A 14,790-nucleotide genomic window follows, 5' to 3' on the forward strand; every position below is an offset into this window, starting at 1 on the left:
CAGCTGGGCGGCTCTCCCTAGCCTCTCCCTCCCTGAGGGCCCAGCAGCATGGGGGTATGCCGGCAGGGACAGCCGCTCCGAGATGCGGTGCCAGCGTGCCTGTCTGTCCCTGCAGCCTGAGGAGAAGCAGAAGGCAGCTCAGCAGTTCAGTAAGCTGCAGACCTCCATGAAGGTGTTGGGCATCTCCCCAGATGAACAGAAAGCCTGCTGGCTCATCCTGGCCGCCATCTACCACCTGGGGGCTGCAGGCGCCACCAAAGGTAATGTGCAGTGGGTCCCAACAGCACAGCTAGTCGCCCCAGAGAGCTTGTGGAGGCCCTGCCGCTCAGTTCGTCCTCACCCAGCACAGACGTCTCTTTTAGCAGACACCCCTCTGTTGCTTGTGCCTCTTCCCAGTCCCCCACCTCAGAGAAGGCTCTGAGCACCCGGAGAAGCATCTCTGCCCCGGCCTTGGACGGCAGTGATGCCGAGAACTGTGAAGAACAGGGGGGCAGCGGTTTGGAGGCTGAGGGGGAAGAGAAGGGTCTAACTCACAGCCGTCCCCCTGAAATAACTCTCCTTCTTATTCCCTTCCTGACAGAGGCCCCCGAGGAGCAAGCGGGTAACTGACCTTGGCCCCTCCCTGGGGGGGTAGAGGCCACCTTGTCCCGTCTTGGTGCTGGCCCTGGGCTCTCTCTGGGGACTGGGCTTGTTCTGTCCGAGTGGAGGGGACTGGCCTGGGAGAAGCCCCTGGTTGAGGGTGGAGAGGGCGCCTGCTGGCCGTGAGGCTTCTCAGCGTCCCAGGCCTACCTGCTCTGACTCGTTTTGCCTCTAGATCCTGGGACCCTTCAGGATGCCCTCCGTGGGGCTTACATGGCGTAGGGTGGACTTGCCGTCTTGCGGCTTTCCAAGGCCAGTTTTCCTCAAGTCTTCCCGGGTTTGGTAGCAGGCGTCTCTTCCTCTTGCATGGCAGGGTGGAGACCACTAGGGGGCAGCAGGCACCGTGGTAACAAATGGGCTGCAGCTTCTGCACTTGGGACTTGGGGGCTTGTGGATGGCTGGAGCTTGGTCTGGCTTGGAAGAGCTCTGCTGCCTTCCTCTGAGATTCCGTGGATGGGTGGGCACTCAGAGCACCTCTTCACCCCTTCCTCCCCTTTCTCAGAGGGATGCTGCCTCTGAACAGCGCCTTGGGCCTTGACTTCCTCTTCCCCTGGGATGGGAAGGGCTCCAGGCTGCTCAGCAGGAGCGAGGAAGCACTGGCAGGTGGGTGGGTGGGCGCTGGTAGGTGTCAGGTTCCTTACGGTCCCAGCAGGTGGCATCCCCGCCAAAGAGGAAGCAGGCTCCGAGTTAACGAAGTTGTCTCCAGACTGTGTAGGTGGGCCTGCGGGTAGGCGTGGGGCTGTGTCTTGAGGAAGTTCTTTCCCTCTGAGGAGGTGACGAAACCAGGTTCCCTATAACCCTGTACTCTGTCGGCACTGCCTGCCAGCGGACAGATCTGGGTGTGTCAGCACAGGGACCTTGTTGAGCAGGCTCTGTTACCTCCTCAGAGCTTCCAGTATGTTCCAGAGGATGCGTGTATGTGTGCACATGTGCGGATGTGTACATGTGTGGTGACTTCGTAGGTCTGTGTGTGTGTGTGTGTGTCAGCGTGATGACATCCGTAGACATACTCCTTTGAGATTGTGTGTGTGCGCTTGTGTATATTTTTGCGTCTCTGAGTCTGAATGTGGCTCCGTTTTCTCGCCTGCTCATCCTCAAACCACCCACACACACACACGCCCCTCCACAGTCCCTTCCCGTGGGCCTGGCGGGCTCACTTGATGACTGTTTGCTAACACGCTGTTTTTCTTTGCATGTTGCATGCTGGTCCTTTGCCTTACAGAAGCTGCCGAAGGTAAAACCTTATTTCTTGTTAGCTTTCCCTAATTGCTGTGATTAGACACATGTTGGCTGAGGCGCGTCTGTCTGCGTGGGATGTTCCCTTCCCCCCGCGGCTTCTTCCACTTCCCCACTGTTGGGCCATGGGTGGGTGTGGGTGTTGGTGGTCTCCCCTGGCAGACGCCTGGAGGTAAGGGAGAGGGTCCTGATGTATTCACGGAAGGGGGAGGCACTAGAACTCTCTCATGATGTGTCCCCCATGGGTGCAAGTGGTTCTTGTGCTCATCACAGGGGGGCTGGCTCATCCTCTGACTGTCCTCCCCCAAGTGGGCACCCCTGAGGCCAAGCCCTCTAGAAGAGATGTTCAGAGCTGACTGCGTGCCCTCTGGTGGCAGCAGTGTGGAGTTCCCTCCTCTTTTAGGACCTGTCCCTTCTCTCTGCAGCCTGCAAGGGACACAGGAAGTGCTGGCAGCCTCTGGCTGTCCCTGTTTTGCCTGAAGCCCTTCTGGTGTCATCAGGGCTGGTTTTAACACCAGAAGATGCTCACTCCCCAGTTCTTGGCCATGGGAGCCAAAGGGCGCAGCGGTCACCAAATGGACCAAGGAGAGAACCAAGATGCCAGATCCTTTTTTTTCTACCCCATAGCTGGGCGCAAGCAGTTTGCCCGCCACGAGTGGGCCCAGAAGGCCGCATACCTGTTGGGCTGCAGCCTGGAGGAGCTGTCCTCGGCCATCTTCAAGCACCAGCACAAGGCCGGCACACTGCAGCGCTCCACCTCCTTCCGCCAAGGCCCCGAGGAGAGCAGCCTGGGAGACGGCACAGGTGCCCGGAGCCCCTTGGCTGATGGCTGTGATTGGGAGGCCCCATCAGGCCTCGTTGCTGTCTGCTCTGGCGTGGGGAGACTGCTGGGGTGAATAGATGCTTCCATCAGAGGGAGAGGCCCAGACCCAGGGCCCCATGCTGACTTGACCTTGGGTGGCTAGAAAGCATACCCCCCACCCCCATGGGCATCCCCAGGGGGCCAGAGGTAGAGCTGATGCTCTTGCCCCGCAGGCCCCAAACTGAGTGCCCTGGAGTGCTTAGAGGGCATGGCGTCTGGCCTCTACAGTGAGCTCTTCACCCTTCTCGTCTCCCTGGTGAACAGGTGAGTGCCAGGCAGGGCCCAGGAGCTGACCAGCCTCCTGCCTTGACAAAGGGGGAGTTGATGCCTCAGTGCTGGTGGGATCACTGAGACAGCGCCATTCTCCACCAGCAGAGGGCTCACTGTCCTCACGGGTGAGGAAAGGCACGTCCTCCCCACCAGGGTCCTGGGCACCTAGGCAGGGATGGAGATTTGGCTTGGGGCAGAACGGGGCTGCCTGGGTACCACGGGCAGATCCGTGGGGCCTGTTCGGCAGTACTGCCCTGGCCAGCCCTGACCCAGGTTCTCCCTGTGAAGGGCTCTCAAGTCCAGCCAGCGCTCACTCTGCTCTATGATGATTGTGGACACTCCGGGCTTCCAGAACCCTGAGCAGGGTGGATCGGCCCGCGGAGCCTCCTTCGAGGAGCTGTGCCACAACTACGCCCAGGACCGGCTGCAGAGACTCTTCCACGAGCGCACCTTTGTGCAGGAGTTAGAAAGATACAAGGAGGTAGCACTTGACCTTGCCTCTGCCTTGCCCACCCCCTGGCCCCTGCCCCCCAGCCTCAGCTTCCTGGCTCCCAGCAGGGAGGACATCTGTGGAGAGGAAAGACCCCACCTTCCCCGTGGGTGGCTCCCTTCCCCACTTTTGCTCTTTGTCATTTCTGTCTCCCTGTGCATCCCGGAGTAGTCTTGTCCTGCCCCAGACTACATCCTTACTTTGCAGAGAGTTTGCTGTCCGAGAAGCTGCACGTGCATTCGGGGCCCCTGAGAGCCCCTCCTTGCCCGCCCTCAAGGCGCCCGCTAGGCCCTGTGAATTGCCCCCACGCAGTTCCTGCCTCCATGTCGGTCGGGCCCGGCCTTCCCTGGCTCCCAATCTGTTAAGATGGTGATTGATTATGTAGGGCCCCTCCATAAAAGAGTGTCCCGGATGGGACAAGATGTAAAAGTCCTACCTCATGGGCAGGTAAGATGAATGAACTAGGGAGGATATTTATCTTGGATGAGAGAAGATTCAGGAAGCAAACGACAGCTGTCTGCAGGTGTTTCGAGGATGATTGTGTGAAGTTGAGAGTAGGCTTACTCCATGTAGTCTCGTCAGCGGGTGCAAGTAACAGGAATAGGGGACTTTCACTCAGGGTTACAGAAGGCTAAACGAATTTTAGCCGTCCAAAAAGGCCACGTGGTGCCTTGGGAGGTAGTGAACTTTTGTGGGGGGGGGGGGCTGCTGGAGGGGGAGGAGCTCCTGCGAGGGAGGGAAGGGTGGACTTGCTAGCCCAGCGCCCCCTCCTGGCCTCCACATGGGGCTGCACCCCTCGAGTGGCCCGTGCTCACTACCTCTCTGCCTTCCCTCCTAGGAGAACATTGAGCTGGCATTTGATGACTTGGAGCCAGCTGTGGGTGATTCTGTGGCAGCTGTGGACCAAGCCTCCCATCAGTCCCTGGTAGGAATTCCAGCGAGGGCCTGGGCTGACCCTCTCTCCCCTTGTCTGTCCCTTGGCCTCAGTCGAGCCCTCGCTGTGTAAGCTGCTGCTGCTCGGCTGCTCTGGCCGGGGAGGGGGCACCTCCTTCTGCCCTGGTGCAGTGCCAGCCCCAGCCCCCAGGGGTCCGAGCCGGGGGGCGGGGGCACACCTGCTCCCTCCTCTTCAGGCCCTGTCCTGAGCCTGGCTGAGCCCCACATGTGTCTGCCAGGAGCCCTGGTGTCTCCTCCTTGGTAGTGAGGGCTGGACTGGACCCAGAGGACATAGTCATTCCTCCCACTGTCCCCAAGAGACTGGTGCAGCCAAGCAGAGCGGGCAAGGAGTCTGTGCAAATAGGGAATGTATGCCTTGCTCTAAATGTGAGCCCTCACCCCTCAACCTTAGGGACAGGCTCTGTCACACTTTGGGCGAGGATCTTGGGCACTTTGCTGCCTGGGGGCCTGGCTGGCCTGGTGAGCACTTGGCATTTGCTGATTGTCTTCAGTTAGGGAAGTTTCAGAAGGCACTTTACTAGACAATTGGCATTTTTGCTAGGCTGTTGCTCCCCTCCTCTGCTTTGACCCTGGCCTCCTTCTCTTCCCTCTTCCTTGTGGGCAGGCCCTGCTGTGCTAGCAAGGGGGTGGGGCCCCAGGGAAAGTGAGTGTCCTCCTTAGGACAAGTACTTAAGTGCCCAAGTTCCATGTGCCCCCAGGGAAGCTGGCTTTTCTTTTCCTGACACCTGGTTCCCATGCTGGCCTCCATTGAGAGCCTTTGCCATTCCCAGGAGATGGGGGGAAGTCAGTCCGTGTGGCCAAGGAGGGGCAGTGTGTCAGGTTGTGTGTTCGGATGGGACTTGGCTATCACTTCCCTTCTTTGCTCTCCCTGTCTGATGGACCTTGGCATCTCTGGGGACAGGGGCCCCTCGGTGCTGAGCCTGCCACTCACTGTCCAGTGGTTTCATTGCCCAGTCCTGCCATGGAGCTCCAGCCACTCGGGAACCTTAGCTCCCCCTCTGTCCTTGGCCACATTCTGCTTCCTCCTGGTAGTCACACTGACTCCCTTGGACAGCTGTGGGGTGGGGGGAGATGCAGGCAGCTGGGTGAAAAGAAAGGGAAAATGGTACTTTTCTTACTTCACTTGTTCCCCCGGTCCCAAAAAGCCAGGCAAGAATGGAGTGTAGGGAAGGTTTCAGCCTTCTTGCTCAAGGAAGTCTTGGAAATACCATAGAAAAGGTACCTTCAGACCAGAAACAGCCACAGGCCTGGTTTGTGTGGCCTGCATAGGGTGTTAGAAATCAGAATTCTCTTGAAAAGCTGGAGGGTTTCCCAACGCTAGGCCAGCGTTCTTCCAGAACAGCGGTTGGCTGCAGCTGATGGACAGTCCTTCCCTTTGGATGGGGACATGTGCTATGCTGTCATCCCGACTCCGCCCATTCCAGCTGTTACATCTCCTAAGCCACCAGCCTTAGGAATTCAGCACTTGAGTTTCTGACCCTGCAGGAGTCCCACCTGCTGTGCTCGGAGCCCTCTCTGGGATGCCCCCACAGGAGGACCAGGGTTAACCCCACAGCCATCGCTGGTTGAGAGCTTGCTTTGGGCCATGCCCCCTGCCCGTGGCCTTCCAGACTTTATCTCGTCTAATCTGCCTGGGAGGTGATGCCCAGGGAGCGAGGGCACCATGGGCTCACCCAAGGCCCTTGTGACTTCTCAGAGGATGAGGGTGGTTCACGAAAAGCCTTCAACCTTTGGTGACTTGGGACACAATTCCTAGGAAGGAGATTTTGCTGTGGGCTTCTCTCTCTAACCTCTGTCCGGCTCCCTCTTTCCCCTTGCTGCCCAGCTGCCGCACAAGGTGTCAGCTGCGAGTGGCAGGAGCCGCAATGCGCGTGCGTATGTGTAGCAAGTTTATAGTGCGTTGTTGGGCCAGGGGCTCCGTGGGACACCGTGGCTTTTCTTCGCTTCTCCACAGGTCCGCTCGCTGGCACGCACCGACGAGGCGAGGGGCCTGCTGTGGCTTTTGGAAGAGGAGGCGCTCGTGCCAGGGGCCACCGAGGACGCCCTCCTGGAGCGGCTTTTCTCCTACTATGGCCCCCAGGAGGGTGACAAAAAAGGTACATGTTTCCCCGGAGGGCTCCTTTGCTTCCTCTCCAGAGGACCCACTTATATGGGTCTAGATGGTACTGCATGGAAGGGCTCACTGAGTCCCTGGGCTTTTTTGGGGCCTTTGCCCTGATGATCTGAACCTCCTTCCTCCCACCCTCAGGCCAAAGCGCCCTCCTGCGCAGCAGCAAGCCGCACCATTTTCTGCTGGGCCACAGCCATGGTACCAACTGGGTCGAGTACAACGTGGCAGGCTGGCTGAGCTACACCAAACAGAACCCGGCCACACAGAATGCCCCCCGGCTCCTGCAGGACTCCCAGAAGTAAGAGCACCGCTCACGCTGCCCACATCCCATCCCCGGGGCTGGCTTTGGGCTTCCTTGTCTCAGAGGCCCCCTCACCATCAGGGTGGATGGCCTCTGCTCCCTGAGAGGGGACAGCCAAGGCCAGTTGGTCTTGAGGGCCCGGGGGTGGCCTCCTGGAGTAGAAGTGGGATGGACATGGTTGGAGGGACCTATAGTTTGAAATTTGAATGGCACTTCCACGTTCTTCATAGAAGGCAGGAGTAACAAAAACAAACAAATGAACAAACAAACAAAAACCTTAAAAAATGGGGCGCCTGGCTGGCTTAGTCAGAAGAGCGTGCAGCTCTTGATCTCAGGGTTGTGAGTTCAAGCCCCACATTGGGTGTAGAGATTACTAAAAAAGTTAAATAAAATAAGATACAAATAAAAAACTTTAAAAGAAGGCAGGAATAGCCTTAGAAACCCCTCAGTTACATAAGGCCTGTCATCCATTTGTTTATTTAGCAGATAATTATTGAGTGCCTACTCTTTTAGATACGTGACAGATGACAGTAAATAAAACAAAACTCCCTGCCCAGTTGGGGGCCGGGGGGTGGGGGACAGCTAACAACCAGTAGATGTCATACACAGATTATGTGGTATGGTAGGGAGTGTTGGGCTCAATCTGTCCTGGCACCCTGGACCTCTGCCCTCCCTGGTGATGGAGAAGAGAAGATCACACTTCTGCCGCCTGTGCCCCACACTGGTTTACTCTTCTTCCTGTTTGTAGATTTCCCTCCAGTTTCTCTCTAGGGTGTGGGGCATGCAGCCCCAGGCCAGATAAGCCAGGCCCCTGGCCATGGCAATACGAGGGATTTTGGGGGTGTCCTAGGAACTGGGAGGACACCCTCTACTAGTCTCTCAGAGTGACTTCTTTCCCTCCTTCGCCCTTCCACCTCTGGTAGGAAAATCATCAGCAACCTGTTTCTGGGTCGGGCAGGCAGTGCCACGGTGCTGTCAGGCTCCATCGCAGGCTTGGAGGGTGGCTCGCAGCTGGCGCTGCGCCGGGCTACCAGCATGCGGAAGACCTTCACGACGGGCATGGCGGCTGTCAAGAAGAAGTCACTGTGCATCCAGATTAAGCTGCAGGTGGTGAGTGTGCCTGCCCAGGCCCCAGGGCCCTCTCGGGGCTCCTCTGGCCATTCTGGGCACACCAGGTTGCCCGGTACCCACTCAGCATCCCCCTCTGACTCGCTCGCCACTGGTGGGTCCTCTGTTCAGTGCTGCTGCCCGAATGGCCCCCGGGCCTCGTGAGGGTGGAGTTGTCCAGGCTTGGCATGTCTCGGCCAGTAGCGGGATACCTGCCGTCCTGTGAGGAGCAGAGATGCTGTCCTGGGCACAGTCCGGGCCATCAGAATCCACTGAGGCCTGTCCCTTTCCCTTTGGCAGGATGCCCTCATTGACACCATCAAGAAATCAAAGCTGCACTTCGTCCACTGCTTCCTGCCCGTAGCAGAGGGCTGGGCCGGGGAGCCCCGTTCCGCATCTTCCCGCCGCGTCAGCAGCAGCAGCGAGCTGGACCTGCCCTCGGGAGACCACTGTGAGGCCGGGCTCCTGCAGCTGGACGTGCCCCTGCTGCGTGCGCAGCTCCGGGGCTCTCGCCTGCTGGACGCCATGCGCATGTACCGCCAAGGTGGGGCCTCCTTCCCTCTCGACTCTGCCTCTGTTTTCTGGAGCCGTTCCTGCCCCTCCCCACCTTCCAAATGGGACCCAAATGGGTGCTGCTCCCCTCCTGTCTCTGCATTGGCCCTAGACCTCTTGTCTGCTCTGGTGCCTGCTCTGTGGGGCTCTCTCCAGCCCCGTCTGTTCCTTTCTCTTTCTTTCCTCCTGGCTGACTCCCTTCTTCCTCCTCTCCCTTCTGTATTCCGTCCTGTCCATCCCCTTCCCGCCCTGCCCCACGGGCCCTGTCCACACAGCTCCCTCTCCCCACTTCCCTGCTCTGCCCCCAGCAGCAGACCTGTGCCCACCTCGCGCCATCTGCTCAGTGGCACTGACTACCTCTGAGAGCAGGCTGGGCCGTAGCCCCCAATGAGAAATGAGGTACTAAATCTTTCTGAGGTACTTAAAATTCCCAAGAAAGGCCAGCCAGACCCTTTTTATGGACCCATCTTGAGGAGGGATTGGAAAGGGTGAGAGTAATAGCACAGTTGACCCTTGACCAACTCGGGTTTGAACTGTGTGGTCCACTCACATGCGGGCTTTTGTAGTACAGTACGATGGACGTATTTTCTCTTCCTTCTGCCTTCCTGAATGACATTTGCTTTCCTCCAGCTTACTTTACTGTAACAATACCGTATGTCCGACCCATCACATACAGTAATGTGTTCGTCGACTGTTTACGTTATCAGTAAGGCTTCCGGTCAACAGTAGGCTATTAGTCGTTAAGTTTTTGGGGGGAGTTAAAAGTTATATTTGGATTTTCGACTGCATGGGGGTGCAACTCCTGTTGTTTAAGGGTCAACTGCTCCATGTCGTTAGAGCATTTATGGTATACCAGGCACCGTTCTGAACCCATCATACACGTTACTCATTTAATCCTCACAACAATCTCATGAGATGTCAGTATTATTACTGTCCCCAGATGAGGAGTGAGGCTCAGAGAGGTTAAGTAGCTTGCCCAAGGTCACACAGCTCATGAGTGGCAGAGAGAGATTTGACCCACGCGGAACAGCTTCCGAGTTCATGCCTCTCGAGTAGGGTTTCATTTGCCTGAGAAGTTATGGGCTGCCAGATCTCTGCCCTTTTTTCCTTTGCTAGAACTGGCAGGGTCCCACCTGCCCATAAGGTCCCCTTGAGGCATCCCCATGGACACCATCACTTTTCCTTAGCAGCCAAAGCCACAAAACAGGCTCCCTGCCCTGCTCGAAATTAATCATCGATCTGTCCCCACGTCTTGATATGGAGTTGGTGTTTATTATTTCAAAACCAGATTGTTACCGCTCTGAACCAAAATCAATGTGCTTTACTCAAACAAGCAGATCGATGAGGCCAGCAGCAGCAGCGGGCCCCCCCCTCCCCTCCCCCAGCCCCCAGCCACCATCGATAGTGCTGATGATTAATTGATGCCAGGCATCCAGACCTGCTATCCTGGCCCATCAATTTAATTGCAATTCAGATACAATCAATAGCTCACTTTGTCTTGGCCCCTCAGCGGCCCCCGCCTCCTGTTTCAATTATCGGGCACATGCATCAGCCTCATCTCCCAGTTGGAGGGTTTCCCGGAGCTAGCGAGGCCGGCGTAGCAGAGCGAGCCCCTGACGGGCTCTCAAGAGCCCGGGTTTGGAGTCCAGCTCTGCCTCCAGCTGCAGCCTTTGTGACCTTGAGCAAGCCCATCGGTCCACCTCCTCGGCTTCAGTTCCCATGCCCGGAAGATGCGTTGGATCTGGTCTAAGACCACTTTCCGGTTTGAAATTCTGTGAATGTGTATGAGTGGGTCACTCAGTCCTCTCCCGCAGGCTCTGGTGCCCTCAGGTGGCTCAGGGTGACTTCTTACCAGCCACCATCCTGACCTTGCTCCAAACCAGAAGCCATCTGACCCTTGTCCTGGCCTCAAGCCTACACAGTAGGGAGGTCTGTACTAGAGGTAATGCTCTTCAGGGGAAGAAAATGTAGAAGTCTTTAGGTGAGCTGGCCTAGGGCTCAAGGTCAGGATGGGAGCAGGAAGGGCACCGTTTCTGTACCCTGCTTCAGGGGACTGAGGAAAGGAAGGAGCATTTTACTGAACACCCACCACAGGAGCCAAGCCATGCTTTCCACATATTTTCTCATTCAAACCCCATGACTGCCGTGCAAGGTAAGCAGCAGGTCCCCCTTGAAAGATGAGGAAAGCAAGAGTCAGAGATGATGAGGGACACGTCCAAGGTCACATGGTGCCAAGAGCGAGGGCCAGGATTCCAACCCCAAGCCCGTGCACTTTTCCTCTCAGCTACTCTCTGTGGCCCAATTTTCTTTTTCCGTGTTAAGTCCTGAAGACATTTTTCTCTCTCGGTATAGCAGAGTCATAGACCTGGAGGCTAGAAAGCATCTTTCTGTTCCATAGCTTTGCTTCCAGGTAGGCAGCTGTCCCCTGTTAGCACACCTCACTGACAAGGCGCCTGCTCCCCTCTAAAGGAATCCGTTCCCGTTGTAACCTTGCAGTTCCAGCTGGAGGGCAGCCCCCCATCCCGCACCCCTGCCTCTTCCCTCTCCACCCTCCTTTCCGAGGCCTGCCTCAGCCTCAGGCTGTCCTCCCCCAGCAGCTTCTGCCCCTTCCGGTGACTGTCCCCACGTGTGACCTGGGCACAAACGGCCATCTGGCGTGCTGGGAGCAGACAGAGCACCGACGGACATGGCTCTGGGCTGCCCTCTCTCTAGGTTACCCTGACCACATGGTGTTTTCCGAGTTCCGCCGCCGTTTCGACGTCCTGGCCCCACACCTGACCAAGAAGCATGGGCGCAACTACATCGTGGTGGATGAAAGGCGGGTAGGTCTGGGCCCCAGAGCCCTACCAGACCCCTTCCTTCTGCTCAGACCCCTCCGAGCAGCTGCCCCTTGTCCCCTAGAGAGAGCCAGAGCCCTTGCTCCAGCTCCTGGTTTTGGCTGCCCAGGGCCAGCACGGGCGTGTGGCAGCCCGGGGGAGAAGGCAACCTGGCGGTCGCTTGGAGAAATCAGAAAAGACCCACCCACTTTGGAGGCCAGACTAGCTCTCTGGTGAGCTAGTCATCTAAGAGCCTCCCAGGTGGCAGATAAGAACTAGTGTTCTGCTTGTTACCACCGGTAGCCCCTGGGCCCTTCAGCCTTAACTCCCACATCAGGGATGGTTCCCGCAGCAGGAAGCTGTCCAGGGGTGGGGCGAGCATCCCTCCTCGGAAGATACGGCAAGGCCTCCTGGAGCCAGGGTAAGCCGAAGGCTCCCGGGCCCCTTGTCAGCGCAGGCTGCTGAACGCAGGGCTGCCACTTAGGCTGTCACCCCCAGAGGCAGCTCCTCAGGGAGCCAGAGGGCTCCTTGAGCAGAGGAAGCCTCCTTCCCTGTGCTCCGGCTTCAGATGCCAGGCCTGACTATGAAGGCATCTCAGACCTTAGGATGGCTTCCCTAAGAGGGAGAATGCTCTGCAGAATGGGCCAGAAAGCCCCCCTCCCCTTGCCTCCTGAGTCACAGACCCACATTCACGGAGGCCTCGAAAACTTCCCTCCATCCAGGACCTGCCAGTGTCCTGGGCAACCTTGGTGTGCGTGTAGATGGCCCACCCCCTTCTCTCTGACCCCTGACCTTTATTCCAGCCTCCCACTCACGGCTACACCCAGGACCTTGTCACCCCTGGGAATACTTCACCTCGGAAATCTTAAATTCCAACATAGCCTTCCCTGCCCAAAGCCTCCTAACCTGTGCACCTCACTTCTCTCCTCCTCTCAGGACACCTGCTCTTTGACTCGGTTGAGACCTCTCATTTCTGGACCCCACCGTATTTGCTCTGCTCTGTCCATTCCCTTCTGACTTTCTTTTCCACTCAGCCTCGATGCCATGGTCCTGCCCTCCGGTCACTTGACCTTCATCACCCTCAGCTCTCTGTGCCTCCCATGGCACCTGCCCTGCCCAACCCCCATGCTGAAGTGCCAGCCTCCAGGCATCTGCCCTCCTCAGTTTGGGGTTCCCAAGGGCTAGGGGAGAAAATTATACAACCGGGTGGACTTAAAGTCCTACCAGTTCATGGTCTCCAGCCTCAACTGGGCTCTCCATATGGCCTAGCAGGTTTTTCATATGCCCCACCCTTTCCTGGTCCCTATTCCAAGCTCTTTCCCTGCTGTTCCGTTCTCTTTCTCCTCCAGTCCCCCATTCCCCTGCCTTCCCAGGTCATCTTCCCGGCAATTGGCCTTGCCTCTAAATGGTAATAAAATTGAGGCTCCAACTTCCTCCTCTGCCTTCTGTACACTTCCCTTCGTGTGCCTGCTTCCTCAGCGCTCCTGTCTGGGTGGGAGAGGTGTCCCTCCCCTCGTCCAGTCCCTTCCTCCTGTGCTTTGGAATCCATTCCCGGAGGCCTGCTCCATCTGCACTAACCGTTCTCTCTCCCATTCCTTCAGCCTCTCCTCCATTGGCTCTCTCCACTCAGTGGGGAAACACCCTGCAGATAGTGTGCTCGGAAAGGAGCTTCCATCAACCTTCCCTCACCCCTGACTATGGTCTGTGGCTCGCCTGCCCCCACCCCGCCACTGCCCCCCATCCCTTCACCCTCAGCCGTCTGGATCCCGGCCCTGACACCTTGGGCCCGGTCTTCTGTCGCCCATCGCCCTCCACATAGCTGGAGCTCATGGCCACTTTACTGTGCTCCTTGGCAACATCTGACTCTCTTGACAGCTCTGTTCTCTGCTCAGCTTCTTTCCTGCTGCCCCTCGCTTTACCTTTGTCCCTCTGAGCATCCTTTCTTCCACCTGCCCCTGAAGTACAGGCCTCTCTCTTCCTTATAACGCTGTCCTTGGCCGTCTGTGCTTTCTAGTCTACGGCCTGTTCCTGGCCAACCTCATTCACACCCATCATTTCAGTTACCATCTATGTATTGACGACTCCCAAATCAATACCTGTGACCCAGGCCTCTCTCCTGAACCTCAGATGTACATTTCTATGTGGCTGCTTTCTGGACTTTTCTACCTGCATGCCTTATAGCACCTCAAACTCAGCACGTTCAGACCACACTGATTCCGTCCCCTCCCCAGCCGACTCTAGCTCCTCCATTTCTGACCTTGGAGAGTGGCACCGTTATCTGTTAGCTACGTAAGTCAGAAACCTCCACCCGGTGTCCCTAGATTCCTCCCTGTCATCTGCTGCGCCCCCTCGCACCTGCAGATGCAAGGCTCTATTGTCTCCAGCATTTCCACCTCTTTCTACCCTTCGGGCTTTAGCCTCCTCTCCTGTGAATTCCTGCAGTAGCTGCCTGAGGGGGTCTCCGTCCATTCTTCCCACACCCACCCCCACATGACAGCAGGGATCGCTGGAAAATGCAAATCCGCTCCTGTCCCCCCTTGACCAAACCCTCCAGGGGCTCTCAGTGCACACAGGCGCCCCCCCCTTTGGCTACTGCCACCTTTCTAGTTGTACCCTAACCGCCCTACCCCCTTCCCTCCTCAGCTACCAGGTTTCCTCAGCGCATTCTCTTGTCTTGTGCTTCCGTGCCTTTGCTCGCGCTCGTCCCTCTGCCCAAAATGCCCTCTCCCCGACTTCGGCTAATTCTTCCTTGTAACTGAAGACTGAGCGCGAGCTACACCTCACCTCCTCCAGGATGCCTCCCGTGGTCCCTTGTCTGACTTAGGTGCCTCCTCTGTGTACTTCACTAATTCACCTGTCTCACTCCCTAGCAAGAGAACTTACTGCTCTCGTGGTCATCCTTATGTCCCCAGAATCTAACCGAGAGCCCGACACTGTGGAAGCCCACCGAAGGCGTTTGTTGAATGAGTAACGGACTGCCTCAGCGGAGGCTGGGGCAGGACTCGTGCCTGGGCGAAGCCCTGCACAGAGACGGGGGCGGCCCTGGCCTCCCTGACAGAGGCCTCTCTCTGCAGGCGGTGGAGGAGCTGCTGGAGTCCTTGGACCTGGAGAAGAGCAGCTGCTGCCTGGGCCTGAGCCGGGTGAGTGAGGGGTCGCTAAAGGAGGGCGGTTGGGCCCGGCCCTCACTCTCTGGTCGCCCTCATCCCAATGGCCGGCCCTCCCCCCTGCAGCAAACTTAACTTCCCTGCCTCTGAATAACCGACTCGTTCAGAGCCCTGAACACCCCTGTGACGTCAGGAGGGGGAGTGGGTTGGAAGGTGGCCCTGAACTTGGCCTGAATCCCGGTGTGGGGAGTGGGGAAGACAGAAGGGAGGAAAGCTGGACAAAGCAGGAAGGCAGCAGGCAGAGTACTCCAGAGGCCCCCCACGCCAGGGCTGCCAGGGCCCCAGAAAA

General features: G+C 57.6%; 1 protein-coding gene across 17 annotated transcripts in view; it reads left to right on the top strand.

Annotated features, from left to right (window-relative positions):
• MYO18A (myosin XVIIIA) overlaps positions 1-14,790 on the top strand; it is an 84,869-nt gene that overhangs the window by 42,161 nt on the left and 27,918 nt on the right. For 9 of the 17 annotated variants that reach the window (XM_034641160.1, XM_034641154.1, XM_034641155.1 and 6 more), the window contains 13 exons: positions 116-260; positions 581-601; positions 1,862-1,873; positions 2,503-2,679; positions 2,911-3,001; positions 3,296-3,488; positions 4,336-4,422; positions 6,406-6,547; positions 6,700-6,859; positions 7,786-7,972; positions 8,270-8,513; positions 11,234-11,343; positions 14,412-14,477. In XM_034641160.1, coding sequence (XP_034497051.1) covers positions 116-260; positions 581-601; positions 1,862-1,873; positions 2,503-2,679; positions 2,911-3,001; positions 3,296-3,488; positions 4,336-4,422; positions 6,406-6,547; positions 6,700-6,859; positions 7,786-7,972; positions 8,270-8,513; positions 11,234-11,343; positions 14,412-14,477 — 1,635 coding nt within the window. The remainder of the gene's footprint in view (positions 1-115; positions 261-580; positions 602-1,861; positions 1,874-2,502; positions 2,680-2,910; positions 3,002-3,295; positions 3,489-4,335; positions 4,423-6,405; positions 6,548-6,699; positions 6,860-7,785; positions 7,973-8,269; positions 8,514-11,233; positions 11,344-14,411; positions 14,478-14,790) is intronic. The other 8 variants (XM_034641152.1, XM_034641157.1, XM_034641159.1 and 5 more) reach the window with 2 other exon arrangements.

This window comes from Ailuropoda melanoleuca, chromosome 13, assembly GCF_002007445.2.
Source record: "Ailuropoda melanoleuca isolate Jingjing chromosome 13, ASM200744v2, whole genome shotgun sequence".
Classification (NCBI taxonomy): domain Eukaryota; kingdom Metazoa; phylum Chordata; class Mammalia; order Carnivora; family Ursidae; genus Ailuropoda; species Ailuropoda melanoleuca.